The sequence below is a fragment of the Lutzomyia longipalpis genome, chromosome 2 (assembly GCF_024334085.1).
Source record: "Lutzomyia longipalpis isolate SR_M1_2022 chromosome 2, ASM2433408v1".
Taxonomy (NCBI): Eukaryota; Metazoa; Arthropoda; class Insecta; order Diptera; family Psychodidae; genus Lutzomyia; species Lutzomyia longipalpis.
Window position 1 is genome coordinate 28,087,348 of NC_074708.1, and position 27,850 is coordinate 28,115,197.

Below are 27,850 nucleotides of genomic sequence, written 5' to 3' on the forward strand. Positions count from 1 at the left end.
ATTGATGAGAGTTGAACATGAATTGGGTGAATAAATCAATAAGGGAAAGCTTTTTTTTAAAAAAAAAAGCACGTTGATGAGGCCCTTAATGAGCTTTAACGAGCTTTACTTACCTAACTACAAATTGCTTTATTTGAAACATTCCAAAGTAAGCTTTATTCTGTATTTTAGAATTGAAATTTTCAAAGTTAATAAAGTTATTGAAGCATGAAGAGACTAGACGTCCTTGTTGTCGTAGTGTTTGTATCAATTGGAGCTGCTACAGTGGCTCAGGATTTTGAAGGGTTATCAGTTAAAGCAGTTGCAGCTGCTGAGGATTCTCTGAACTTGAACAAGCTTTGTATACAGAGATTGTGGGATCCTCTGTCAGAACTACTGACTCGTATTCTTATTCAATTTTACGCTAAAGAAACAATATTTGTAACAATAACAAGTGCAGCTGAGAATCAGGCCAATCATTTGACTCAATCCGATATAGTTAATGGATTTTTGGATGATGTTGGTGAAGAAATTAGTGTTCGATTGGAAGGAGAACGTACCTCACCTGGGCGTTCATTGCGTGTCCACAATGTCTTCATTGTTGATTCCTACAAATCATTTCAGTAAGAATTCAAAAAATTAGTCAGTTAACGAGATTTGCTGACTGAAGTTTTCTTTCTCAGAAAAATTTTCAATGCAACAACTTTGGATTATTTCGACTTTACCGGCTACTATACGATTTTATTAACGAGTTTGAGGAGAGATAACGAAGAAGATATTAAAAGGATTCTTCAGGATTGTTGGGAACTGTATCTAGATTGGTAGATTGAAGATAGGCAGAGTTGAAGGTATCGGCAGCTGAGCTCTGTTGTGTTCTTCGTGCCACCTCCCGCTCTACGATCCTGAATTTTTCTGTGCCTAATCTTTATTCACATTCAGTTGTTCAATCAATCCAATAACTCTATTGATTCTATTAAATATCTAATTCTACTAAAAGACTAGTGGATGCCCGTTTTCCAACATTTGATAAAACCAGCATTAGTTATCCACTTCCTGAGCCTTTGCGGAATGTAAAATCTATTGATCGGGAGTTAATCTCCTAAAAACAGGCCCTCAAATACCCCTCCGAAAAGTAGCTAATTTTAGAAGACCTGGTTTAGATCTGATATCTAAATTGCAAACTGCAATGCCACTATCCAGAAGCATATCCAAGAGACACTGTTAATAAAATTCAACTTACCCTACTCTGATAACTCTGTTAATTATTTTAATTACTCTAATTCTACTAAAAGGCTAGTGGAAGTCCGCATCCCAACACTTGCTAAACCAGCAATTGTAATTGCGAAAACAAACCACTTCCTGAGCCTTTGCGGAATAATAGAGTGTCTAATAGTCAGGAGTTGGCTTCCCCAAAATAGGCCCCCAACTCTGAAAAGCGACTATTTTAGAGGACCTATTATAGATCAGATCTCTAAATTGCAAACTGCAATGCCACTATCCAGAGGCAAACTCAAGAGACACTACCCGGAAAAACCAACTTACCCTACTCTGGAGTCCAATTAAAGCCTCTCACCTGAGTTTCATTGCCTACCTTGCCCCGTAAGGGCGTGGCGTCACCTCAATTTGGATCATTGCTGCTTGATATCCAATCAATAATGCAGCAAAAAGACCCAGAGAGCTCATCACAAAAAAAAATCACAAAAGATTCTCACAAACTCCGAAATGATTCAAGGCACAGAAAAAATACAATGCACACACAATCGGTGCTGTGTTTGTGTGTGCACTGTGACCAACAGTCAGCGCTCGTTCGTCGCTATAACTGTGATCTCTCTGCAGCAGCACGTCGACTCCACACCGCACCCCGCTCTCCATGCCATGAAATTCTCCCGGTAACGCGTTCATGCAGATTCCCCGCGAGATTTCCGCGCTTCGCTCTCCTCGTAGGGCACTGTTTTTAGCACCTCGCGAAGCACACGCACTGGTGGAGAAATCCTCCACTTTGCAGCACAGCACAACGCGAAATTGGGCTTTTAAGCCAAAAAGAAGCTTTCAGACGCATGAGACGATGCGACTGGCTTGAAAGCTCAAACTGGACTCCAACTGTATCTAGTTAACGTTATTATCATTAGCTACGATGCAATTAATATAAAGGAAGCTTTAGTGCATACTTACTTCCCCTATACGGCAAAACACTGTGGTGTGGTTAAACCAATAATCTATGATTCAATAGGAGAGAAATCTCTTTTCAAAGAAATTGACTTCTTCCCTGATAAAGTTGGTAATTTCTACGGATGTAGTCTTACTGTGGGAACTCTTCATTTCCTTCCGTTCATGGCCATTGTTCCTCAACTAATAAGTAAAAGCTTTCTATACCGTGGATTTGAAGGCATCCTCCTGACAAACTTGGCAAAACGTCTCAACTTTACCATCTTCCACAAAACGTCTGATGAAGACTGGGGTAAGCTTGAAGGGGAGAATTCTACAGGACTCAGTGGGATGGTGAGTAAGGCAACTAAACTAACAACCTACAAAGTAAATGCAAAATTAAGGATTTTTGTAGCTTTTTCGAGGTGAAGTGAACTTTACAATTGGAGGCTTTGGATTCTCTATGGAGCACCAAGAATCTCTCTCCAATACTATGTTCTATTATGCAACGCCGTTAACTTTACTTATTCCACCTGGAAGATCCATCAGTGCTCTTGAGAAGCTCTTCCTTCCATTTACCTTCACAATATGGATGCTTCTCTCAGTTTTATTTATCCTTGCGATCGTTTTTATCATAATTGGGAAATTCATCACGCCACAGAGGAGGGATTTTGTATTTGGTCAACGAAACAACTATCCTTTTATAAATTTAATTAGCATCTTCTATGGAGGACCAATGATGCCCCTACCAAGAAGGAATTTTGCAAGATTCTTGGTAATGATGTGGATTCTTTTTTGTCTGGTGGTAAATATCCTTGCAGATTCTGTTAAAATTATTAATGGCTAAGTTTTAATGATTTACAATTCAAATTCTTAGATGCGTAGCAGCTATCAAGGAGCTCTGTTTGGTTTCATGAAGAAGCCTCGATATTCTTCACCTACAGACACTCTGGCAAAGATGTATGAAGCAGGCTTCAAAATCTACGGCGATGAAGGGTTGGAGATTTTCTTTATTTCAATCCCAACATACGGTGAGATGTATAGAATTGTTTCAGCAGAGAGCTTACATGAGCACAGGTTCAAAACTCTCGATCCAAATTTCAAAGGAGCCATCACGATAACGGGCATATCGGCGGCATATTTAAGAGAGAAATACGGAAGTAAACGTTTCCACCTGAGCAAGGATCAAATCTGTGAATTCTACATTTCAATACTCCTCCGGAGGCATTCGTACTTGAAGGAGCCCTTCGACAGAGAGCTCTGGAGGTACAGAGAGAGTGGCTTAATTAACTACTGGGTTAAAGCATCTCTCTACACTAAGACAGGCAATGAGAAAGTTCGAGAATACTTGGAAGACTCAACTAATCCAGATGATCCAAAACCATTGAATATTGCACACCTTAGGGGTATTTTTGCTTTTTATTTTATTTATTCTTTTATTGGACTTGTTGTTTTCTTGCTTGAAATGCAATCTCGCAGATCTCGTCTAATACGGAGGATTTGTGATTTTCTAAACTGATTCTCTAACTTTCTGAACTAACAAACTAATAGACTTAGAAAGTAAATAAATGATTTGAATAGGAGTAGCAGACTGTACGAGCTTTAATACATATAGTAAAAGCTTTTAAATTGCTTATAGTGTAATCAGTGAGCTCTAATTGCAGAGATAAAATTATAATGAAAAATGAAAAAAAACACGAGGGGCACTCAATTAACCGAATAAAGAACAGAAAAAATAATATTCCGAATATTTTATATATTATTTTCGTTTCAAAGAAGCATTTCAAGCAACGAAAAGTTGATTAAATGAATCAATCTTTTTCTCTTTTGATTTTTAATTGCATTACAGTATTCGCTATATTCGTAAACATTCCGAATAATTTTATTTTTATTCTTTTAATATAATGGATTTAATTGCTACAGAAAATTCTCACACTGTTTGTTATGAAAAGACGTCAAATATTCACTCATATTCTTTAATTAATATTTTCAAAATTTGATCTGTTTGACAATATTCCGATATTCTAACCGTTCGTAAGCCAAGGGTACATGACATGTCAACGAAAAATTAAAAAAAAAATTAAGCAAAATGCTGTAAATTGAGTTTTTAGAGACTTTTCACTGAAATCTGAAAAATTATTCTTAAAAGAAAAATGAAAGATTAATCCATACAATACGCATAATGTCCTTTATTCTGTAAAACTATTTTAATTTAATTGCAGCTGAGCATGAAATAAACATTATAAAGCTTTTAAAAAGAAAATTCAGACTATTAATTAATCAATTTTCTAACCCTGAATTATGGATTTATGGGCTAATTAGGTCTTTAAAAATCCTAACTTTCATAAATTTATTATCGATTATTTTAATTTTAGAAAAAAAAAATAGATTTATGATAAACAATTGCATATGTCAATTTATTTTAAATGTAATGAAATAGATTAATGGCGAAATGGCTAAATTGCGTGAAAATTCTTAATAAATAAACCTATGAATGAATTACAACAATTTGATGCTTTTATAGAGTTTTCCCTAAAAAAAACGGGATAATTGCAATGTAGACGCTAAAATCAATACGAGTGACATGAAAACCACTTTGACAATGAATCAGTTTGTGCAACTAAATGCACATTTTAACCGGAGGGTTGTGCATACAGATGACACCCTCAATTACCCTTAATGATGCAAGATTTTCCACCCAGAGTTATGTTGAAAATTTGCAACGTTCAGTTTATTCGTGGTGAAGTAATTGCCAGCTTGATTGTTACCCTAAATGGCGATAAAAATGTTGATCCTAAACCTCCTTTTCGTCTCCTGTTTCCTCCTAAACGTTGCATCCAATCGAACTTCTGAGAAAAACTACAAAATTCCTTTGGAAACTTTTGGGAATCCTCTGGCAAAAATGCTCGGACGGATTGTTACGGAATTCTATTGTAAGGAATCCATTCATTTAACAATAACAAGGGCTGAAGAGGATTTTAGGAGTGAGATACTACAGTCTGGGATTATAAATGAATTTATTTACGAAGTTCGCGGTGAGATTCTTCTACGTTTAGAAGGTGAAGAGACTTTGCAGGAATTTACAACTCGCTTCTACAACATTCTCTTTGTGGACTCCCTTGAATCCTTTAGGTGAGAGCTTTTAAACCTAACTTAATAACCTAACTTAACTAACCTTTCAGAGCTCTAAGGTTGTTCTTTAACATCTTATTTTTTAAAGAAAAATCATCAATGAGGCTTCATCGGAACTATTCGATTTTACGGGATTCTATACGATTGTCATAACAAGCATTTTGAAAAACTACTCTGAGCTTGTAAAAACCATCCTTATAGACTGTTGGCAATTGTACATTACCAATGTTAATGTTATAACGTACGATCCTTTCAACAATAATCGAGCTTTTATGCACACGTACTTTCCCTACACTCCTGACTACTGCGGGGAAGTTAGACCGCGAGTTTATGGGGTCTTTGAAAAAGGAACTTTTGTGAAAAATATCAACATTTTCCCAGAAAAGTTCAGTAACTTCCACGGCTGTAGCCTAACAATTGGAACATTCAATTTTCCTCCATACATGATCCTCAAACCCAGACTAGACCTAACTTATGAATACTACGGTTTTGAGGGCTTGCTCACAACTCTCCTGGCTCAGCGTCTCAATTTTTCCATCATCCACAAAACATCTGAAGAACTCTGGGGCAAGATAGAAGGCCAAAATTCAACTGGAGTCAATGGAATGGTTGTACAAATTTTCCTTTCTGAAGCAAAAGTCTTTTGAAGTTTCTTCTTTCATTGCAGCTTGTCCGAGGAGAAGTAAATTTCTCCGTTGGAGCTTTTGACTTTGGTGAAAAGCACTTTCATTATCTCTCCAATACTCTATTCTACTATGTGACACCGTTGATTTTAATCATTCCTCCGAGTAAACCAGAAACACCTTTTCAGAAGCTCTTTAAACCGTTTCGCAATAAAGTTTGGACGTGCTTGGGGATGAGCTTTATTCTCTCAGCGGTTATTGTGGCAATAGGGAAATTTATCACGAGACCTAGAAGAGCCTTTCTTTTTGGACATCAGAACCATCATCCCTTTATAAATGCTGTCAATGTATTCTTCGGCGGATCTATGCCTTCGCTTCCAAGGAGAAACTTTGCACGCTTTTCTCTGATGCTTTGGATCCTGCTAAGTCTTGTTGTAAGTTAAAGGTTCTGTCTTAGAATTTATTTAGTCGGCATAGAAGCCGGCTAATCTAGAAGCTTTCTAGTCAACGTGCTCCAACAATTCAGCCCTAACAATACTAATCCAAACACATTTCCTTTTCAGCTAAGAAGCAGTTATCAAGGAGCCCTGTTTGGGTTCCTCAAGGAACGAAAGAACTCAACGGCAATTGATACTCTGGAGAAAATGCTAAAAGCAGGATTCACAATCTATGGTGATGAAGACCTTGAAAGCTACTTTACTCCAATGAAAGACTACAGTAAGATGTTCAAGATTGTCAAAGCAAGTGAACTGGAGGAGTACTGGTTCAAAACAACAGATCCAAATTTCAAAGGAGCCGTTCCTGAGACTCGTCTTACTGTAGCCTATCTCAATGAAATGTACACAACCCGACAAATTCGCTTCTACATTGGGAAAGAAGAGATAGTTCAAATGTACATCTCAATGCTGCTAAGAAAGTATTCATACCTCAAAGTTCCGTTCGATGAGGAGATTTCAAAGTACAAAGAGAACGGTTTGATTGATCGCTGGGTATCCTTGTTTTACAATCCAAAGGATATAAAAGAGCAAAAGGACTTTAACAGTCCTAAACCTTTAGTTTTTAAACAAGTTAGCGGTATCTTTGTAGCTTACTTTGCATTTTTATTCATAAGTTTTGTCTTCTTGTTGCTTGAAATGCTTTCAAGTAGGATAAGATTCATTAAAAATGTTTGCAATTTTTTGAATTAGTTTTTCGGAGAAAAATTTATTGAATTTATTCAATATTTGCTGTAAAAATTAGTTTCAAGAATAAGCTTTTCGTTCGTTCACATAGCGTCTCCGGATTTTTAAACAGGCTTCATAATTCAAATTGGAATATCTTTACATAATTTATTCAGTTGTTTCCTTTGTTTACTCTATTGAATGCAGCTTTTATGGGCCTTAATTAGTCCTGAGTTAACAGAGCAAAAAAGCTGTCCGTCTGACAGATATAAATTAGTCAAATCCATTAGGATTACTTTACCGAAGTTGTAATGTAAAGTAATTTACTTAAATGTGAACTGATTAGTTAATTTTGATTAAAGCTAAAAGCTTTTATCTGGATGCAAATGCTTATTTTTTCATGAATCAATTTGAAATAAAAATTTACGACATTGCAAAAAAATCCTTTTAGCACAAATTGCATCACAATTAGTGGTCCTTAATGGACCTAAAAGGAATATAATGGATTTGGAAGCTTCCTATAAAAGCAAATTTTGTTGGAGTTCATGAAGTAAAAGAGAACAGACGCCGACAAAAGAAGTTTCACAGAAAAGATGAAGACTCCTTCATTCTTTACAATCCTGCTTGTAGTTGTTGAAGGAATCAGTGCTTGTGAGAAGAACTACAGCTCCATTCCTATAACAAATTACAAAACTCCAATATCCGAGACGGTTTCACGAATAATCCTTGATTTCTATAGTGTTGAGTCTAAGCAGTTGGTTATTACAAGAGTAGCGGAAACATTTAAAAATGAAGTTCTAATTGACGACGTTTTGGATGCTGTCCTGTATAGGACTGGAGAAAGAATCCTTTTTCGTTTGGAAGAAGATGAAGCCCTTCATAGTGACTACACGCGATTCCATAATGTTTTTCTTGTTGACTCTTATCGATCCTTCAGGTTTGTTAACGAGTCTTTATTTCCTTAGACGTGTTCAAACTTTTAAAAAAATCTTTTGTAGAAAAATTATCGATGGGAATGCAAAGGATATTTTTGACTACACAGGCTTCTATACAATTGTCCTTCTAAACGTTGAGCAGGAGTATTATGACATTGTTAAGAAAATCCTTCAAGATTGTTGGCTCCTGTACATTGTAAATGTTAACGTGGTTACGTATGATCCTTACAACATAAATCGAGCTTATATACACACCTACTTTCCCTACACCGCAGGGCACTGCGGTGTGGTAAAATCCAGGATTTATGGAGTATTTGAGAATGATGCCTTTCTCAGAAATATTACTTTTTTTCCCAACAAAGTTTCAAATTTCTACGGATGTCCTCTGACTGTTGGAACCTTCAACTACCCGCCCTATATGATGCTTACACGCTTGAACAATGGAAGCTACTACTTTGATGGTTTTGACGGTATTATTACAAGAGTCCTGGCACAACGACTTAAGTTCTCACCCACTGTTATAACTTCTGATAAACAGTGGGGTATAGCCAAGGATAACTCATCAATGGGGGCTACTGGAATGGTGAGTTTTGATCCTTTGAAGGAAGACCTAAATAGATCTTAACTTCTTGATTCTTCTTTTGCCTGTTTTTGTCAGCTCTTCAGAGGAGAAGTAAACTTCTCAATCGGAGGATTTTCTTCTTCGTTTATGGATCATAACGCCTTAACGAGTACTGTGTCCTACTATTCATCCCCATTGACAGTGATAATTCCACCCGGAAGACCTTTTACGCCAATTGAAAAGCTCCTACTTCCGTTGCATTTAACCGTTTGGGCCTGCATACTACTGATCTTCGTCTTATTCGGTGTTATTGTTGGACTTACCAAACTTTTTCTTGCCAAGAAGAGAGCCTTCATCTTTGGATCACATACCAATCATCCCTTCATAAATGCCGTCAATATTTTTCTCGGTGGTTGTCAACCTGTATTCCCAAAAAGGAACTTTGCACGCTTCCTCGTCATACTCTGGCTCATAATGTCTCTTGTTGTGAGTTTGAATTTTTTCCTTTTAGGTCTTCTAAGATAATTTTAAAAACTCTCAAAATTGTAGGTCAGAACAAGCTATCAAGGAGCCTTATTTGGTTTCCTCAAAGGACAAACGAATGCCTCAGCTATTGATACCTTCCCTGCTATGGAAAAAGCAGGCTTCAAAATATACGGTGTGGATGCTCTGGAGGACTTCTTCTCCACAATGGAATCCTATAAATCTCTCTTTGTCCCTTTGGACGGAAGTACCATTGCGGCCTATCGTATGATGACACTGGATTATCAATTTAAGGGTGCCGTCGTTGCAACAAGCTTCAGCTTAGCCTACATGAATGACCAATTTGCAAGGCAGCACATTCACTTCCGCAAGAGCAAAGAGAACATAATTAACTATCTCTTCTCAATTATTCTCCGTAAACATTCATATCTCAAGCAAGTATTCGATGAGGAGCTTTTGCGTTTCATGGAGGGTGGATTTATTGATCTCTGGGCAGCAGCTTTCACCAATCCGTCCAATGAAAATATCCATTGCGACAAGAAATCTCCAGCAGCTCTAACAATGGACCAACTTAGTGGTGTCTTCGTAGCATACGCAATTTTGCTTGTCTGTAGCTTTGTGGTTTTCACGCTGGAGGTACTCTCGCGGAAATCACGCGCCTTACGGAGATTGCTCAATTTCCTAAATTGATTCCCAGCATCGTACTTCCCATCCTCATCGTCTCATACACACAGGATGGGTCTTGTTTTCAAAGGCATAAAAATTGCTTTTTTTCTCCACCCCAAAAAGTAATCCGATTATCTATAACTCCCTTCGGCCTCTTTGAATAATTCCTCCCAAATAGGGATTCCACGAGAGATTTTTTTCAGCACCAAAGCAGGGGGTTAACAAGTAGTCATTTTTGGAGTAAAAATTTGCACTGAACGAGCACGAGATTGAGCTGTGAGCTTTTAGTTTTAGAGGCTTAAACTTAGGCTTTTAAGAATTTATTTTAAATATAAAAAGTCCAATATTTAGTACCTAATAATTAATAAAACAGTTAAGGATTAATGCTTTAATAAATGCGTTTTATGACACTAATACATCAGTGCTTGACTGAATTTTAAGGCGCTCTCTTTAATATTTCCTGTAAGATTTCAACTCTGATTCTGTTTAGTGTTTCTTTAGTTTAATTGAATTATAACGAATGAAGTTTTAACTTTTTGCTTTAGCTGTAAAATTATCTTCATATTTTTAAGACTTTTCCTTAATCTTGTTCTTAAATTCGCAACTCTTTTTAAAACCAAAATTTACAGAACCAAACCACTAAAAAAAAGCTTTAAAATTGTATTTTAATCGATGAGAATTTGTTCGAAAATAGAATTTGTAAAAACAATAAAAAATCTTTTTTTATTTTCTTAAAAGAACTTCTTCAATTTTGTACTTTACATTTTTTTCTAACCCCTAATGTTAATTTTCTAACGTTTGTCGTTTATTTTCAAAAGCTTACCGATGCTTTTATGATGTAGGTTGTTTATTTTTTGCGTTTGTTTCATATTTTCAAATATTTGACTTTTTTCTAACGTTTATCGTTCCTTTTAAAAGATTCGAGAGCTCTTAACTAAAGCCATTGGTCTTCAATTTTCTAACGAATTTGTCGTTTTCTTACGTTTTTGTCATTTTCTAACGTTTTTCACTTATGTTAACGTTTTGATATTTTTATAATATTTTTAAATCTTCTTTCATTTAATTGTTAGATCTAATTTTATTCTCAATGCACTACTCCGGTTACAAAGAAAATTTAAAAACTTTAGAAAGTTTTTACTTTGCCTACTTATCAACCCCTTGCGTAACTACTTCACGTGGATTTTTGACGAGGAAAAAAATACGGGAAAAATCAATCATATTTCCACCCATATATTTTTTAACGAATAACCCGAAATATTATCCTCTTTAGGGATTTTTATGTGTGTGCCTCTTTCATCCACACCGATATAAAAACATATTTTTCTGCGAAAAATCTGCGCCTGCAGAGATGAAAAAAAACAACGCTTTTCGTCAAAAAAAATCATGTAAACACGTACCTTTGTATAAAACCTTATTAAAAGTACTTGTTATTATCCTAAGTTCAGGATTGGGCGTATCACCAATTTGGACCATCAGTGAGATTCCAACAATGCCCTGGAAAGACAGAGAGAAGAGAGATTAATGTATGAGTGGATGGGGGGATTTATCAGGACATTCAGTGACGATGTGTTTATGAAGATTCTTACTTGAGATTTATGCTGTGCCTCTGACATATTGCGATACAATTCCTTGTTAAATCCATACAACTGAATCTGTGAAAGTTCAAAGCAAAAGAGTGAGAAAATCTGCAATAAAGGGTACGTTTTATTGAATTTTGGGATGCTGGGAGGAAGATTAAAATGGGGTGGACCGCGCAGTGGGGGTGGCTCATCGTGTATGTGAGGAGAGAGATTGTAAATATTTTACACAATCGACCACAATTCATGGGGCAAAAGATGGGCTAAATGTGAATGTTTGAATTTCATCCGCCCACTAAAAGTCGTTAGAGCTCTGATTTCCATGCACTTGTGCCACCCCCTCATCCAACATTTTAGTACACCAACACTGCTTCGAATTGCTCATCTCTGGACAGCACAGCAAGGGGTGCACGATGGTGAAACATTTTAGCGGGCTATAAAATTAATTTCGTTCCATCTTCATCTCTCCTACATTGCTGCCTCTGCCGGCACGAACCTTTGGGTAACATAGATGGGAAAAGCTCTGTGTGCATTCCTCAACTTTTCAATGGGGCTTCCCCTTCATAAATTCCATATATGGTTCCCATACAAGAGAGCATGCCAGAGTGTTGCTACTTTTCGTGTAAAAGGGGATTTGTTTTTAAGGATCATGCCCCCATTGAAGAGCTTATAGTTTGAATTAATATTTCAAATGAGCAATTGAGATGAATTTTCCAGCATAAAAGGTTAAGAGATTTAATGTAAAATTGCTTCAATTTCAATTGCATTCAAAATTTCTTCTTAATGCGGTTGATTTATGTAAATTCTGTGGTTTTTCACTTATTCTCTTGACCTTAAGAAATGAGTAAACAATACCCGAAACGTTATCAAAAATCAACAAAGCCTACAATTGAAAATGAAACATAAATAATCCGTTAAATTTTAATTTTTCCTTCTATTAAGCTCTTTTGCAGAAAGTTTCTAAAGTAGGTAGCAAAAGCTCTTAAAACTTTCAATCAAATTTTTCTCATAAAAGTTTCTTAGAAATCTAACTAATTCCTCGAAATCAACATGATGGCTAAACCATGTAATAGAGTTTCCGAATTAACTTTTTATGCTCCACTAGAGATGCCAGGAAAGTGCTTTCTTAACTAGCATAACCATAAAGCACAAATTGTTGATTAAAAAACGACCCTAAAACTATTTAATTTTCCTTCTTTATTGATCTCCCATATCTTTGTTGAAAAGCAAGTTGTAAAAAAAAATTCTTTTGCATAATTTGACTTTAATTTCATTTTCACAGGATTTTGTCCTTAAAAGTGCAATTCCTTCGGTTTTGTGGACAGAAACGGGTCATTAGAAAATTTTACGATTGCATCGTAAAAGCTCCCTCATAGGGTGCTATATATAGGTGAAAGGAATAACTTTATATTCTCCCCCACAATCGATCAATTGCGCGGCAGACAGAAAAAGGACATTAGTTTGAGTCAGGAGTTATGGGGCTGGGGTGGAGAAATTTCCAAATGAATGTTATTTTGTGTGTTGATGCAGGAGAAAGTTTGCAATTTATAATCTCCGAAAAAGCAAAAGTTTTCATTTGCAAGCATTCATTGATCATCGTCATCAGATATGAATTAATAATAAAATTGTAATCGATAATTTATCGGAAAAGTTTTGCATGTTTTCACCCCAGGGGGGGGGGAGGCCGCATTTGGGAGGTGGGGGTGTGGCAATGCGGTGTGGATGAATTTGCAAAAGGATAAACTTGTTTGTGTTGTCGGTCAAAGTCTCCGGTGTTTACTCGCTTGTTTCGTGTACGAAACAACAACACGAAACCCCACAAAAATAGACCAGGGTGATGGCGCAAAAGGGTTAAAATGCTGTAATGTATGGGGGAAGAGGGATTGGAGGAAATTGTATGAGTTTCGTGTGTTTGTGAAGAGTGCACTTCAAATGGCGAACGAGCATTCTCGGGGTGTGTGAATGGGGAATTTCCATGAAAATACAGAACAATTTTCATCCAAAACTTCCCTTAAAGTTTTAGCAAAGTGCAATTAAAAGAATAGCCTGAAAAAGAGACGAAACGAGAAGTTAGGAGAGATGTTAGTAAATTTTTTTCAAGATGAGCTTTCACCAGGCGCCTCCATCGTAATTTCTATGCTAATTTATTGGACTTTTTTTCTTAAGCTTCTTTCCTCCTGCGAGAGGTATTCTCTGCAGTTGAAAATCTAACATTATGTATACATTTTAATAAGTTTAATAAACTAACCAAGTTGAACAGAAGTTGGCTTTCAAATTCGTATAAAAAAATAATAAAAGCAATTTAGACTAAAAGCATCTTTGACTTTAAAGAAGTGTAGTTGTGAATTGTTGTATCAAATTGAGTTGAAAATAAATTCTACGAGATGGCGTTACAACAATTCGTTTTTATGGAAACAATACCGACATCTTGTGGTAAAATTTTCTTTTGTATTTAGCAAATTAAAATTTGAATAATTCCTTTCATTTTTAGAATATTTCCACTGAGAGAACAATTTCTAGAGCTTTCGACTCATATCAGCGCCATCTACGACAAAAATCTTTATCAAATAATGATAATTCTTAGCCAATATAAATATTCTTGTATTTTCTCTCTACATAAATAAAACAAATAGAAAAGAACAAGAAGAGGATTCTCTGTAAGCATGAAAATAATTGAAATTAAAATTAAAAATAGATCATCACCAACAACTAAGCTCTAGCGCCATCTCTTTAATTAATTGCAAACCACAAAATAGATGAAACTATATAGGATGGATGGAAATTCCCTTTTGGAGATTTGCACCCTAATCAATCTTTCAGCGCAATCCATTCCCTCACATCGTTCTCTCCCCTTTGTGATGTGCAAACGATGAAAGGGACTTTTAGCTTTCTGCTGACACAATAATAAGAGCATGAGAGCCGTGTGAGGGCACACAAATAGGCGATGTAGATTTTAGAGGGTGTTAAACTTGATTGTCTTCCCATTTTCTCAACACTAAACTCTCGCTCTATAACCCTTGTCTGGTCAAATTGCTCTGTGTACGAGAATCCCACACTAAATAGTTTATACGGGAGGGGGGTGCTAAACTTCTCATCACCCACCCACACACCCACAGGGGTTGGAGAAACTCTACAAAGCAAATTTCTCTTCACTTTTGATACACTCTCTCACCCACTCATCATATCGCTCGCAATGATCCTAATTGCAATTTAATTCAATTTTAACGATATGCGCCATCTATGGGGATTTTCAGTGCTCATTTTCTGGCACATAAAGGAGAATGAAAATGTATGCAATCTGCCGAATCTGTCGAACATTTACTGGGATTTGAGGGCACACACGGAATGTCCGCGCGGAAATTTATTTGCCATCCCTTGAGCGGCTGAGGGGCGGGTTTATTGGGTGACAGGAAAAAACAAGGCTCCCCATTCCTGGCCGGGAGCGCACTTCTCCACTTGCTGTGCCGAAAAACACACTCATTTCAATTATCCCCAGTGAATTGTTGGAGCTATATTGGACGATGATGGGGTAGGCAATGTGCACTGGAGCAATATTTGTACAGCGCGCGTCAAACACCCTGCCATTGCACTGCAAGGGAAGCTATTCTATACAGCATCCAAGAGGTGGGAGCCGACTTGGCTGGATCAAAAATTAAAGCATAGGCAAGGAAAATAGAAAAAAAATATTTGAGGGGAGTTTCTACGTTTTTTTAAAGATTTTTTTAGGAATGTTTTTGAGTTGCAGATAATTTAAAAATTGTGAGTTTTTTTTTTAGAAACTTAAAAAATTAAGGATGAATCTTAGAAATCCTTCAAATTCAATAAAGTTTGTTTAACAGACTTCTTTAAAATTTAAAAGACTTTATAGTGGTTTAACAAAAGAAAAAAAATTCAAATTCAAAAAAAAAATTTGATTAATAATTCGAAAAAATAATCTCAAATCCTCCAAATACAACAAATCTTTAAAATTTCATTGAAATTCTGAAACTCCTCAATTACAAAAAAATAAATCATTTTCTTTTTCACAGATCCAAGAATTTCAAAAACTTTGTTTAAATCGATTCTTAAATCCTCTAAATCCTACAAATCTGGGAAAACTTACAAATCCTTAAAGTCTCATAAAGTTAGTCTAACAGCTCCTTCTTTTTATTTAAAACTTAAGAATTTTTTTATGGTTTCAGGAAAAAAAACAAATAATAGAAATATAGATTCGAAAAAAATGTTTCAAGTCCCACAAATACCATAAAATGATAGAATTTCACGAATTTTATCATAAATATTTTGTGATCTGAACGATTTAGCCTACATGCTGGCCACTAATATGTCCTCGGCTCACTGCATACCCCTCTAAACACTCACATAAAGCTCGCCAGATCAGTGCTGTTGACAGTATCCATGCACACAGGAAGTGAGTGGTTGGGTCACAGTGGTGGGAATTCCATTAAAAAGAGCTTCGGCAGACAATCGTTTAAATGGATTACCATCAGCACAAAATGGATACAAGTGTGTGCACCCTCGCTGGGGTCATCATGATCATTTCGTTTGCTATTTGAATTTCCCCCGTACCCCATGCAGAAAGCAATTCGCAATGTCCGGGATATGAGGATTTTTTTTTTTTTTAATAAAAAACAAACATTTTTCCATCTCGCACGCGATTTTCTGCATTTTATGTGTGGCTGTGGGGTGTGTGTGCAAAAAAGGGTTAATTGGTGTAGGGAAAAAAACTCACACCAAAAGCGGGAATTAAAAAATAATTGGGGTGTGCAAAAAGCACGACAAATCAGCCATAAAATTTGTCACACATATACCAATTGCAACACCCCCAAGGGCAGAGATTCCACGAAAAACAAAATGTTACGAGTGTGGAATAAAGTTTAGGCAAATTGAGGTAATAAACGGCCTTTTTGCGTTTTTTCCGTTGCAATTTAAATTTGAAAATTGCCCATGAAGTACGAGGAGAGACGAAGATTTACGAGGTAGTGTCGAAAGCTTTGTAAATCCAGGGACATTTTTCTTTTCAAGGGAATAATTTGGGTATAAATATCAATGAGATGCGTAAAAAATAGCTCCCAACTCCCAACTTTTCTTCTTCACTCTCTCAGAGTGCTCTTGACGGCATCTTATGCCGAGGTGCAAAAAACCCATTGAAAGTCAACAGAGCAGCACCAAGAGGGGAGGAGGGTCACAAAAAGGACAAAAGGAGCAGTGTGGGTGGGTGAAAGGTAAAGAAAACTCACCTCTCCGGGAAAACTGTATCCATGGATGTGATGCTCAGATCCTTGGCTATTCTCTGTGCCGTAGTGAATGTAAATCTCCTCAAATTGATACCGATACGCCAGAGGTCCTCCGGAAATATTTACATATTGTTTCGTGTCCTTATCCACACGAAAAACAAGCGATTGACCCGTGTTGTGAAGTGTCCCAGACACCTGTAAAGACAAATATTTGTGAATTTTTACATATTTTTATTTAAAAGCCCCCATTTGAGCTTTTTTCTTTCAACGAATTAATTTGGATGGAACATAAAATGAAAAGCTCATGCACTATAGTGAAGTAATTAATTTTCATTTCCAACTTTTATTTGTAAGGATTCTAAAGAAAGTTTTGCACATTGAAATTTATAATTAATTTCCTCGTGCGTATTAAGTTTCATTTTATTTTGCAGTTGAAATGGAGCTTTTAACTTAATTTTAGGGTTGAAAAGTAGTTGAACAACTGCAAGAATTATTGAAAGATTCTGAAATTTCCCGAAACAAAATTTTATGGAATTTCAAGCTCAATATTTGATGGAATTTCTCGGTCTTATCCCTTTTCGGACAATTTAAATTAAATAAATATTTTAATAGATACCAAAACTACCCCAAAAAACCTCCATAAAGCGACATTAAATTCCCAAAATGAAGACCCAAAAATTCTTCCACAGCAGCCTCCTCGGGAGGAGTAATTGCTCTGCAAAAGTGAAACCAAAGCTAGTCCTTTTGTTAATTGTTTCGGAAGCTATGCTCCCATTGAAATGCCATTGAGTGTGTACTTGGCTTGAATTCCATGCGTAAATTGAGCACCAATGGACCATCCTTGATTGAGATATTGTATCCACTAATTGTCACACTTTTTTGCCTATCCTCATTCACTTTGTGCGAGGAACTTTTTCCTGCGGGTGGAACTTCCTCTTCATCACTCTTAATTCCCATCTCAATTGAATCACTCGCCCTCCCACCCCTCAATCCTTCGCGTAGAAACTCCGTGTCAAGCCACGGAGTCGTCATCAGCATTATTGTACCATCGTACACTTGAGAGAGCTAAAAATCCACCCTCGCATGCTCCCACATTTCCTGTGAGGCTTGCGACACTTTTTCCACACAAGACACCCTCTCTGATTCATTTTCATGATGTGCTTAAGTGGTTTTTTTCCCAAGCTCTGCAAAAGGGAAAAAAATGTGGGGTCGCCCCCCATCCACGCAAGCAAGTCTCGCTGGGAGATAAATCTCAAACACATTATCCACTTTTTGTCAACCTGCTTCATCGTAGTCGTGCGGAAGTTCATGAATCTTTGTCGCCCACCCCTCAATGCGCCACACCAGCCACCTCACCCACGGGAGACTCGGAATGTGTGTCGAATGAACGAATGGTGATGGTCGTCTCTTGGTATGTTGAGTACATTTATTATTGTTGTCGTCCTTGTTTGAGAATTGGGTGATTTTTTGTTGTAACTCACACCAACCACTCAACGCCAACCCTCCGGAAGGAGTCGTTTTGCATAGAAAGTAAAAGAGAGAGAGCTGACTGGGTATATGCTTCTACAATTTCTATCTAACTCGTTGTACGGGGTTGAGGAAGAGACAGTTGAAATAAATAAATAAAATTCTCATCTCTCTCAAGTTTTATATTCATTAGAAAAGAGGTTTTTTTGACGGTAGATGGAATTTTAATTTACCTGAAGTTTTAAATAAAATTAAAATTAATTTAACGAGCAATATGTGGATAAATTAAAATTATCTTTAAAGCTTTCTTTTCTTCCTAAAGCCCTGAAATTTGCTCTAAAGCCTGTAATTTTTATGAAATTTTACATATTCATTTCATACCACGTCATTTGAAACATTTGGATGAAGGCATTGAATGACTACCAGGCGTCTCCATCCTCTTATGCTGGGAATTTTTATTTATTTCTTCTTCATTTCGGGTTCAATCCGAAAAACGATTTTCTCGAGGAACTTTTAATCTATGTATTAAAGACGTATTGATGAAAGCAAGATTGAAAATTTTTAATTATTTTGCATAGGAATAGAGATTTTATATTATTACCAGGCGCCTCCATCTTAATTGACTATGTTTTAGACGAATACAAAGGGAGGAAAATTCCGGTTTGTCTTCAATCTCTACGTTAGTTTAATTTTCCTACAATATTTAGACGAATAATTAACAACCTAGCGTCTCCTTTGCTATCTCAAACTAATTTTGAAATTGCGTGGAGCTTACAAGTGACTACCAGGCGCCTCCACTGTTATAAATTTCTGAATTTCAAGCCAAAATGAAAGGTATTGCAGAACTAGGCGCCTCCATTGAAACAAAGCAATAAATTTCATAATTTTTCGTGAAAATTTTCAATTCATTTTTGAGGTAATAAATGTCCCAAAAATTCTTCAAAAAACCATCAAAAACTTCTTAAAAAGCTTCTCAAAAATTAAGAAATTCTCAAGAACGAATTCCCTCAAAACTAGAAAAGAATAATCATTGAAAACTTTTATTTTTATTGAATATTTTTGAACATTTATATGGAAGAAAAATCAAAGAAAGCTTTTTGAACTTATTACAAAATGCTACAGAGTTCAATATTTGATTTGAAAACCACCCACGCACGAGAAAGGAAAGAGAGTAAAGATGAGTACAATGCCATCAATGTCGCAAAAATAACTTTCTTTAAAAGGGATGAATGAGGAGAGAGATCGTGTGTACTAAAGGGGAGCACACAAATGGAGCATTGGGCGTCTCCTCATCATCATCAACATCTTGTAGAGGTTGCCAAAGCATTGACACATAAATGCAAAATACCCCACTGAGACCGAAGAAAGATAAGACCTCGACGCCCTTTTGCGCCACAACCAATGGATGTGAAAATACGATATAAGGGTGGTTGTGGGTGGATGTGAGGAGAGAAAAAAAAAAGAAGAAATGGAGAGAAGTACTTGCCGGGAGAAAAGTGGTGAGAGCAGATATGAAAATGATTCTTCCGCGCCCTCCGCAGAATATGATTTATAGCAATGATGAGCTTTTTGTATGGCGCGCAAAAGCGCACCCCATCCGATGTGACTTCCGTGGTGTGGAGCAAAGAGGAGTGGGTGGTGGGTAACCCTCCACCCTAAATGCGAAACGGAAGATGTGATACAAATGTGCGCTCTCGAGATAGTGCCTTTTGTGGGGCTCACGGGGGGTGTGTTGGAGTAGTTAGTCATAGAAAATGATAATGGGATGCAAAATTTGCAGCAAAAATTCGGTATAGGGGAGATTTTCATCTTGAGAAATTTCCATTGCTTCCTGAAAATGGGGTGAAAGCTCCACGGGGTGTCTTTTTGGAATGTGGGGATGGTTGATGGGAAAAATGGAACATTTCGCACACAATTCAGCCTTCCAATTTACTGTGCCCATCGGAAGTGTGAGATAGGAGACAAACATACACACAGAGAAGAGTGCGGAGGGTTAATTAATTTGCCACCCCACTTCCGTTCCCCTTCAGAGTGACCCTCTGTGCAGCCCACGCGAACAATCAACAGCCTGAAAATAATAATTTGATATGACAAATGGAAAATCCTCCCTCCCACCCACGCGAAGGCACAACGCGGCGTCCATATGAGAGAAGACAATGCCCATTGAGTTGGCATATTGATGACAAATATACTGTGGCGAATTTTCCATATGAGAGCTATACTTCGGTGATGCACCATGTATTTGGCTCTCATAATAAGCCGCATTGCAGCGGCATGGAGGGAGAAGAGAATTGTGTGTATAACACCCCCCCCCCCCCCGAGGCTCTCTCTCATGAGACGGGCCGCTTACTGTTAAGCCCTCGCCCTTACTTACTAGTGAGGCCCTTTATGGGCCCTCAGAAGTCGAGCGGCATGGGAACGGAAGAGACCGGGGTTGAGGCGTAGGAGAGGGGCGGAAGTGTAGTGTCCGTGTAGTGAGAGATAGGGGCTAATAAATGAGTGTTAAGGATGAATCCACCTCTTTCATTTACCCCTCGCCGCAGAATTACAGTCCACGGCCCCTGACCCCTCTTCGCAATATTTCTAGGTGTGCGTTGGTAGTGAAAAACGCTACAAATGGTGTCAGAAGTGGGATCGGCTTCTGGGACACCCACAACAATCAACAAACACCCAGAAGCATCTGCACATCCTAGAAATGGCGATGAGTCGCGAAATGTCAGAGTGGCCGGTGGTGACCAACATCAGCCGAGAATTCCGGTGAGACTTCCTGTGGGCGAGCAAGTGACTATGCGGCCCTCCACTACAATCTCACGAATACAGCCGCGTAGAGTTACCCAGCGATCTTTCATTGCCCCCTGTGACTGGAGTGAATTCTACTCGTGGCATTCTTCGATTGAAAGTGGACCTCTTCGATGGGAAACAACCGCTAGAGGATTACTTAATCCAATTCAACTAGCCGCATCCCTCAGAGGGTCAGCTTTGGCTGTGTTAGTAAACATCCCCCTGAGTCATAGGCACAGCTGGGATGGGATTGTGTCGGCCCTCCAGATGAGGTTCGGACGCGAACATTTCAGAGCGTTGTCACACGTGGAACTGAAAAGCCGTAGACAACGTGTAAGGAGGAACTTTCTGCGTTTGCGGAGGATTTGCGGAAGCTGGTGCGGAGAGCATTTCCAGAGTGTCCCCCAGCTGCCCTAGATCGTATGGCAGCGCAACAATTTCTTGATGGAATTGCTGATTTAGATGTCCAAGATTGGACCCGCATGGGTCGCCCCCGAACTCTTAATGAGGCTCTGGTGATGGCGATGGAATGCGAATCTAACCGTCAAGCCACGCGATCAAACCGCCCATGTGTTCGCTCTGTGGAGTCGGTGGAGATGCCCGAAGAGAACCTTGAGGCTGAAGGTATCGCTGACCTACCCCTGACCTCCAACAGTCGTGAGAACGAGAGAAAATGTTCGGGTCAACAAGAAGAGCGGCGGCGAAGACAAGGATCGAGAGGACGAACTCGACAAGCTTTCCAGAGGGAGAACATCACTGGAGAAGAACGTCCTCCAACATCCCAATGAAGACAAGAAGGCCGTTGTTGGAGCCACGATTATTTCCCAGCATTCACTTCGGCGAATGTAGAACCTTTGCGGAGATACTCGGAGGCATAACGCAACGGTGGAGCAACTGTTGCAGTCAAAACCTCATCGTAATCAGCGATGTGGTCGAGGGTGTGTCTAACTAAAGACCTCCTGAACTGTTGCAGTAAAACGATAAGAGTAAGGAAAATCGCCATGTCTGCACAACGACGATCTTTTGATCGGGACGATCAAAGCAGGCGGGGAGGAGTGTGGCGAATTTTCCATATGAGAGCTATACTTCGGTGATGCACCATGTATTTGGCTCTCATAATAAGCCGCATTGCAGCGGCATGGAGGGAGAAGAGAATTGTGTGTATAACACCCCCCCCCCCCCCCGAGGCTCTCTCTCATGAGACGGGCCGCTTACTGTTAAGCCCTCGCCCTTACTTACTAGTGAGGCCCTTTATGGGCCCTCAGAAGTCGAGCGGCATGGGAACGGAAGAGACCGGGGTTGAGGCGTAGGAGAGGGGCGGAAGTGTAGTGTCCGTGTAGTGAGAGATAGGGGCTAATAAATGAGTGTTAAGGATGAATCCACCTCTTTCATTTACCCCTCGCCGCAGAATTACAGTCCACGGCCCCTGACCCCTCTTCGCAATATTTCTAGGTGTGCGTTGGTAGTGAAAAACGCTACAATACGTTATATTAATTTAATTTCAATTCTTATTTTTCACACAAGAGATACCCCATTGTTTGCATCCTCCCCAACCTGTCATACTGGGGGGGATGCCACAAAATTCAAATGCAGACCATTCGTCAATATCCCGCTGAAATTTTAATTATAAACTCTCAATCAAATTGTGGTTTAGTATACAAAAATACATTATAATGCATTTCTGTCGCTCAATATTGCCATTATACATCCCAAATAATAATTAAAAAATTCCCCAAATGGAATAATTATGCGACTATTGTGAATGTGAAGTTGAGAGAAAAAAAAGATTTTTTTTAATTATATGTTTTTCTATTAGGTAGAGTGCAATGAGGTGTTTCTTGTCTTTGCAATTCAATGATTTTGCAATTAAATTAAAAATGTGATTTTTATATTTATTTTCCTGGAACATTGTAGAATTATAAAACTAGGGATAAGATTCATTCTTTATTTTTCATATGAAAATTTTTAAATACAGATTTATAGGAAAACTTTCAACGGTAATTTTAGTGTGAAAAATATCAAAAGAAAATGAACGAATAAAGAGAAACTGGCTTAATCGGGTGGGCTCAAAATTAACCCTAATTTTTACTATCCTAATACTACTTCTTCAGACTTAAAGATTGCCTTAAACTTATCACTAAAATCTCATCAACTTGGATTTTTTCATATAAATATTCCCATTGATTAAGAATCTTTTTTCAAATATCCAAAGATTAAGCCAATAGTCGTCAGAACTCAGCAAAGAAACTTTTAAGTCTAAGGTCTGTCAATAACATAAAATTATGATCATTGTGTGAAGCTCCGAGTAAGAGAATTTCCCGTACAATAATAATTTAAGGGCACACAGCAATCACAAAAGGGATTTACTTGAGCCATCAATCAGAAACTTTTCAATTCTCACTCATTTTTCACTGTCTCCCATCTTGCACGATTATCTCAAAACTAGGACAGAATTCCCTGAGGAGAAAACTCTATATAATTGATATACTTTTGGTCCTGAGAGTCAGACGGAAAGTCCAATGACTTTGTGGTGGTCAAGACGTTCTCCCTTGACCATCATGAGACATGATTAATGACCATTGTGATTCACAAAAGCAAACAAACAAAAAGAGAATTCCTTCGAGGTGACAAATTGGGCGGAGAAAAAATGGGTGGACTCACCTTGTGCTTGTCGATGTGTAGGGGTCGCAGGTAGGGGTCAAAGAGGAGCTTATCCGGTTCGACGTTTATGGGTGACTGCCTGCGTCCCTTGTTGCACATATTCCACTGTGGGTTGATTAGTCCCCAAAAGCCTGGTCCTGCAAAATTCAAAAAAAAATCAGAACGTTTAATGTCGCGCCGCACAACCCTGAATCGAGGGAGGGGTGAGAAAACAACCCTCGATTCACATTTAATTACATGTAAATTAACCTCAAAGAGACTCTCTCAATTATCCCCTAATTTTTGACGGTTATCTGTTTTTCTCTTTCTCTCGGTTTTTTTTTGTTAATTTTCCACCCCCATCCCCCAAACTCAATGATACCTTTACGTGCTTTTTTTGGAGTACCGAAGCGACAGACACAATTTCCATCATCGTCCCATTTCAGCGTAATTATTTCATAATTTGTACAATCCTGAAAATCTCATTCTTCATCATTCTTCTTTCCTCCCGGCTTTCTCATCATTTCACTCTGGAATTGGCGAAAGAATTTTTTCAAGAGGATGGGGGTTCGGGCGCTTTTTTTTATTTACAAAAGGGCGGACTTTTTTTTCCTTCATAGCCCATCGGGAATGACCTCAAGAATGTTTTCTCTTGAAATTTAAATTAAGCACCCACCCCATGAGACACAACACAATCAAAGACTCCAACATCGTTTGGAGGTAATGCAAAATTAGCAATTCCAATCAGACGGTCCAGATTGGATTCCTTACTCCCCGCCACCCTTCGCATCGTCTTCCCCGTAATGGGTCTTCGTTCGTTCCCCGAAGGGAAAAGTAAGAGAGTCTCTGCGGGGGGTGAAAGACACCCTAGAATTAAAATCATAACAAGATTCTCAGTCTCACACCTTCAGCATCGTGACTTTATGCCCCAACACGTTTGAGACTTTATCAACTTTGTGGGGATTTTTGGTCAATAAATCACCCCTAAAAATTGAAGGAAAATTAATAATTTGGGGGGATGTTTTGATTTTCAAGCTGCTGTACGTTGTAGAGTTTATGGCAAATTAATATATTTTGGTTAATTTTTTGAAGGATGTTTAAGATAAATTGATTTTAAATGATCAGTGGCGTTTTCTCGTTGATTTTGTTGTGCAATGGAGGCGCCAGGTTGGTACCAGGCGCCTCCATTTATAATATTTATATTTTATTCTCCAAAATCTGTTGATAGAGTAGAATTACAGAGCTTTATGTAAATATTTTGATTCATTTTAAAATTATTTTTTCTGATAAAAAAAGCCCCAAAAACTTTTGTAATAAATAAACTTACAAATAACAGATAACAAACAACGTGTTATATACAATTTAATCTCTTAATGACCACCAAATCAAAGAACAGTCTCAAACAGAGATATATGGCAAATAGAAAGCACCCTCGGAATCCTTTGCAAATTGCCACTATTTAGCCCATACTAACTGTGCAAATGGTGCAGCCCCCAAAATGGCCCATAACTAAGCTGCATACAAGTGGAAACAATCCACCCTCACATCTCAAGTCCTTTGCATTGTATTTTCTGCTGCTGAAACAATGATTAGTGGCCACATACATTGCCCACCACCGGCCCAGGGGTTGGTTTCCGGAAACAAGGGTGGGAGGGAGAGAGATGAGTGAGTTTCCCAAAATACAATTCCTCATGGATGGGGCGCCAGGGGGTGGGGCTTATGAAGTAATTTACAAATGGAAGTCATACAATTTCGGGCGATGATTAAATTGTATGTGTGGCTTGGCGGAAATTAGCCCTCTGCTGGCTCCGAAAACATATGTATCACTTAACAAATGTTTCGCCGCGCTAAAATTAATTTTCACCACCACTTTCGGCATGTGGAGCCATTTTTGTGCTAATTTATAAAATGGATTTTCTTTCGCCGCCCAAAGTTCCGTTGAAAAATTTGCACAACTTTGAGAAAAATTTCTCCCTCTCAGAGTTTGAATGTGAATGGTTTGAGGATGAATGGGCATTGTGGTATGCTTCATACAAAAATATCAAATGAACCGGGTTGATTTTTATTGTTGACTAAAAGCTCACCCATATCGTATGTTTTTTTTTGCGTTTTTTTCTGTACAGAGATGTTGAAAATATAGATTACAAAATTTTGATGTGAAAATGTCACTGTTAATGTCAAGCATTGTCTTGTGACATTTTATATGATTAAGCAATACGTTATTCAATGACAGTTATCAGAGAAATCTCTTTCTTTCCCTTGATTTATACAAAGTTAATTAGGAAATTCCAATAAAATACCCTAGATTGTCATTAAAAAAAATTCAATTAATTCAATTTAGATCATTTTTTAACTCTCTGCTAAAAGACTTAAAAAATCCAAATGACAAAGCTCAACACAATGAAATACAAACGTTCCTTTTGGAAAAGTATGAAAATTTGAAATTCAATAAAAATATCAATAAAACGAAATGAACTTCCGCGTTGCAAATTTTCCAATGAAAATCATTGTATTGAATTTTCAATGCAATAAAGACGAAAAATTCATTCAATGCCAATGCATTTTCTCGCAATGACTTGCACCCAGGGTGCTGTTGAAGTCAGACACACAAAAAATTCTATTGAGGGGGTATTTCGTTGTGGCAATAAAAGTGCATGCGAACGATACTTTTTTGCATGTTTTTGCCGATGATTGAATTGATGTATCGAAATTTGAACTCTTGCCACGGTGTATGCGGTGTATTTCCAATCTCCGATTTTCTCTCGTGCACCAAACCCAATAATTGAGTTTAGATTGTGGGCGTGGGAGGTGAATGGGATGCTTTTCAGAGGTGATGTGTTGACGATGAAATAAATTATTGTGTGCGGGGGTGAAGCGATAGCGCGCTCCGGGAAAACTCTCTTCACAGGGAAGGGGAGGTATGCTGTCTTTCGAAAACACCAACTCAATTCCTGGGGATAGTCTGTGACGGTACACCCATTTAACTCACTAAATACCATTTCACACCGATTCACTCCATTATTGCAAAATGATTTCACTTCGAAGCAATTTTCGCTTCGTCACATCGCCCAAATCTGATACACTTCATTTATCAATTTTGCTCCCACATCCGATAGCTATCTTTCTGTCTCTTTTGCAAAGCTCCCAGAAGACTGGACTTATCGGTGCAGGGGAAATTTAGAGGTCCTGCAAATCCTGGATCGATTCTAGATCTAAAATAAGTATTTCATTCGTTGCAAGGGGGGTTTATCTGAACGAAATTATTCGGATCTTTGGCAATATTCGGATTATTTGCTAAAATTCAGATGATCTGCCAAGGAAATTCAAATATAAGTCTAAGCCGAAAAATGATAAGTTCAAGCATAAAACTCTTAAATTAACAATAAAGGACTAAATTGAATAAAAAAGGACTAAATTCAAACCGATAAATCTTTGGTTTTAAGTCTGAAAACGGCACAGATTGAGAAATTAAACTTAAAAAAATATATTAAAGGCTAAAAAAGCACTAAATTCAAACCAAAAAGTCCTAAATACGTTTTTGCATTTTTTCGGTTTTGAGTTTTCGGTTTTAGGCCAAAGATGTTCATATGAAGTCAAATATAAAGATCTTCGGAAATATTCGGATGATTCGCTTAAAAACCAAATTATTCGCCAGATAAACACCCCTTGATTCGTTGCTTCATTATGATTCAAATCTCTAAAAAACGATTATTTTGTTTATCAAATCTGTCCAAGAAGTTGCTCAAAAAATTCTCAAAGTCAAAATTGGTGTCAGTCCCGATGAGTTTGTCTCAATTCAGAATCATTCCACGCAGCAGACTTACAAAAAAAAGAGTTTCCAAAATGTTTCAATATGTCGCTGAGTGTCGTTCATTTACCCCATCGTACCCAAAGAAATGCCATGGATTTCATTGCTGATGATGAAATGGGGGTGGAAAATGCGGTGGTGCAGAGACTTTGACATTACAGGGAGATTCTTCGCTTAAAAGCACACGTGTTGGTTGATTTTTTGCCATATAGACAAAGAGGAGGGTTGATTTTGTATCGCGCGCGCAAAAGGGAAACAGCAGCAACCCATCAATTTCTGCACGAAAGACATACACACAAAATGTGTTATTGGTGGAAAAGTGAAGTTTACATGACGTGGTGTATATGGAATTGATTTACATTTTGCTGTGGGAGAGATACGGGAATGATATGGGATGGCATCACAGTTTTTTTCGCTGATTTTTTGCAACTGGCAAAAGTTGTTGACAGAGAGAAAATATCTAAAATAGACGAAATGTTTCGAACTGTGATGTTTTTTGGCGTGGCTTTGCGTTAAAAAAATTCACCAAATAGTTAAAGTTTAAAATGTTGATAGTGTACTTTGACATGTCCCGTGATAGTCAGAGACAACTCTTTTAAAATTGTTCATAAATTAAACAAAATAATTAAATAGTTTAGCTTTCAATTGATGATTTTTA

General features: G+C 37.8%; 5 protein-coding genes across 12 annotated transcripts in view; 1 reads left to right on the top strand and 4 right to left on the bottom strand.

Annotated features, from left to right (window-relative positions):
- LOC129789858 (serine/arginine repetitive matrix protein 1-like) overlaps positions 1–27,850 on the bottom strand; it is a 982,101-nt gene that overhangs the window by 550,992 nt on the left and 403,259 nt on the right. The window lies entirely within an intron of this gene.
- Positions 1–27,850, bottom strand: part of LOC129791241 (fatty acid synthase-like) — a 1,176,504-nt gene that overhangs the window by 220,899 nt on the left and 927,755 nt on the right. The gene's annotated exons all lie outside the window — the stretch shown is intronic.
- The window catches only part of LOC129789856 (glutamine-dependent NAD(+) synthetase), a 932,624-nt gene that overhangs the window by 220,899 nt on the left and 683,875 nt on the right, over positions 1–27,850 (bottom strand). The gene's annotated exons all lie outside the window — the stretch shown is intronic.
- Positions 1–27,850, top strand: part of LOC129789960 (pupal cuticle protein) — a 1,201,887-nt gene that overhangs the window by 183,587 nt on the left and 990,450 nt on the right. The window lies entirely within an intron of this gene.
- The window catches only part of LOC129789921 (carbonic anhydrase-related protein 10), an 81,282-nt gene that overhangs the window by 15,481 nt on the left and 37,951 nt on the right, over positions 1–27,850 (bottom strand). The window contains exons 4-7 of the mRNA XM_055827050.1: positions 23,406–23,542; positions 16,500–16,691; positions 11,272–11,337; positions 11,083–11,179 (exon numbers count right to left, since the gene is read on the bottom strand). Coding sequence (XP_055683025.1) covers positions 11,083–11,179; positions 11,272–11,337; positions 16,500–16,691; positions 23,406–23,542 — 492 coding nt within the window. The remainder of the gene's footprint in view (positions 1–11,082; positions 11,180–11,271; positions 11,338–16,499; positions 16,692–23,405; positions 23,543–27,850) is intronic.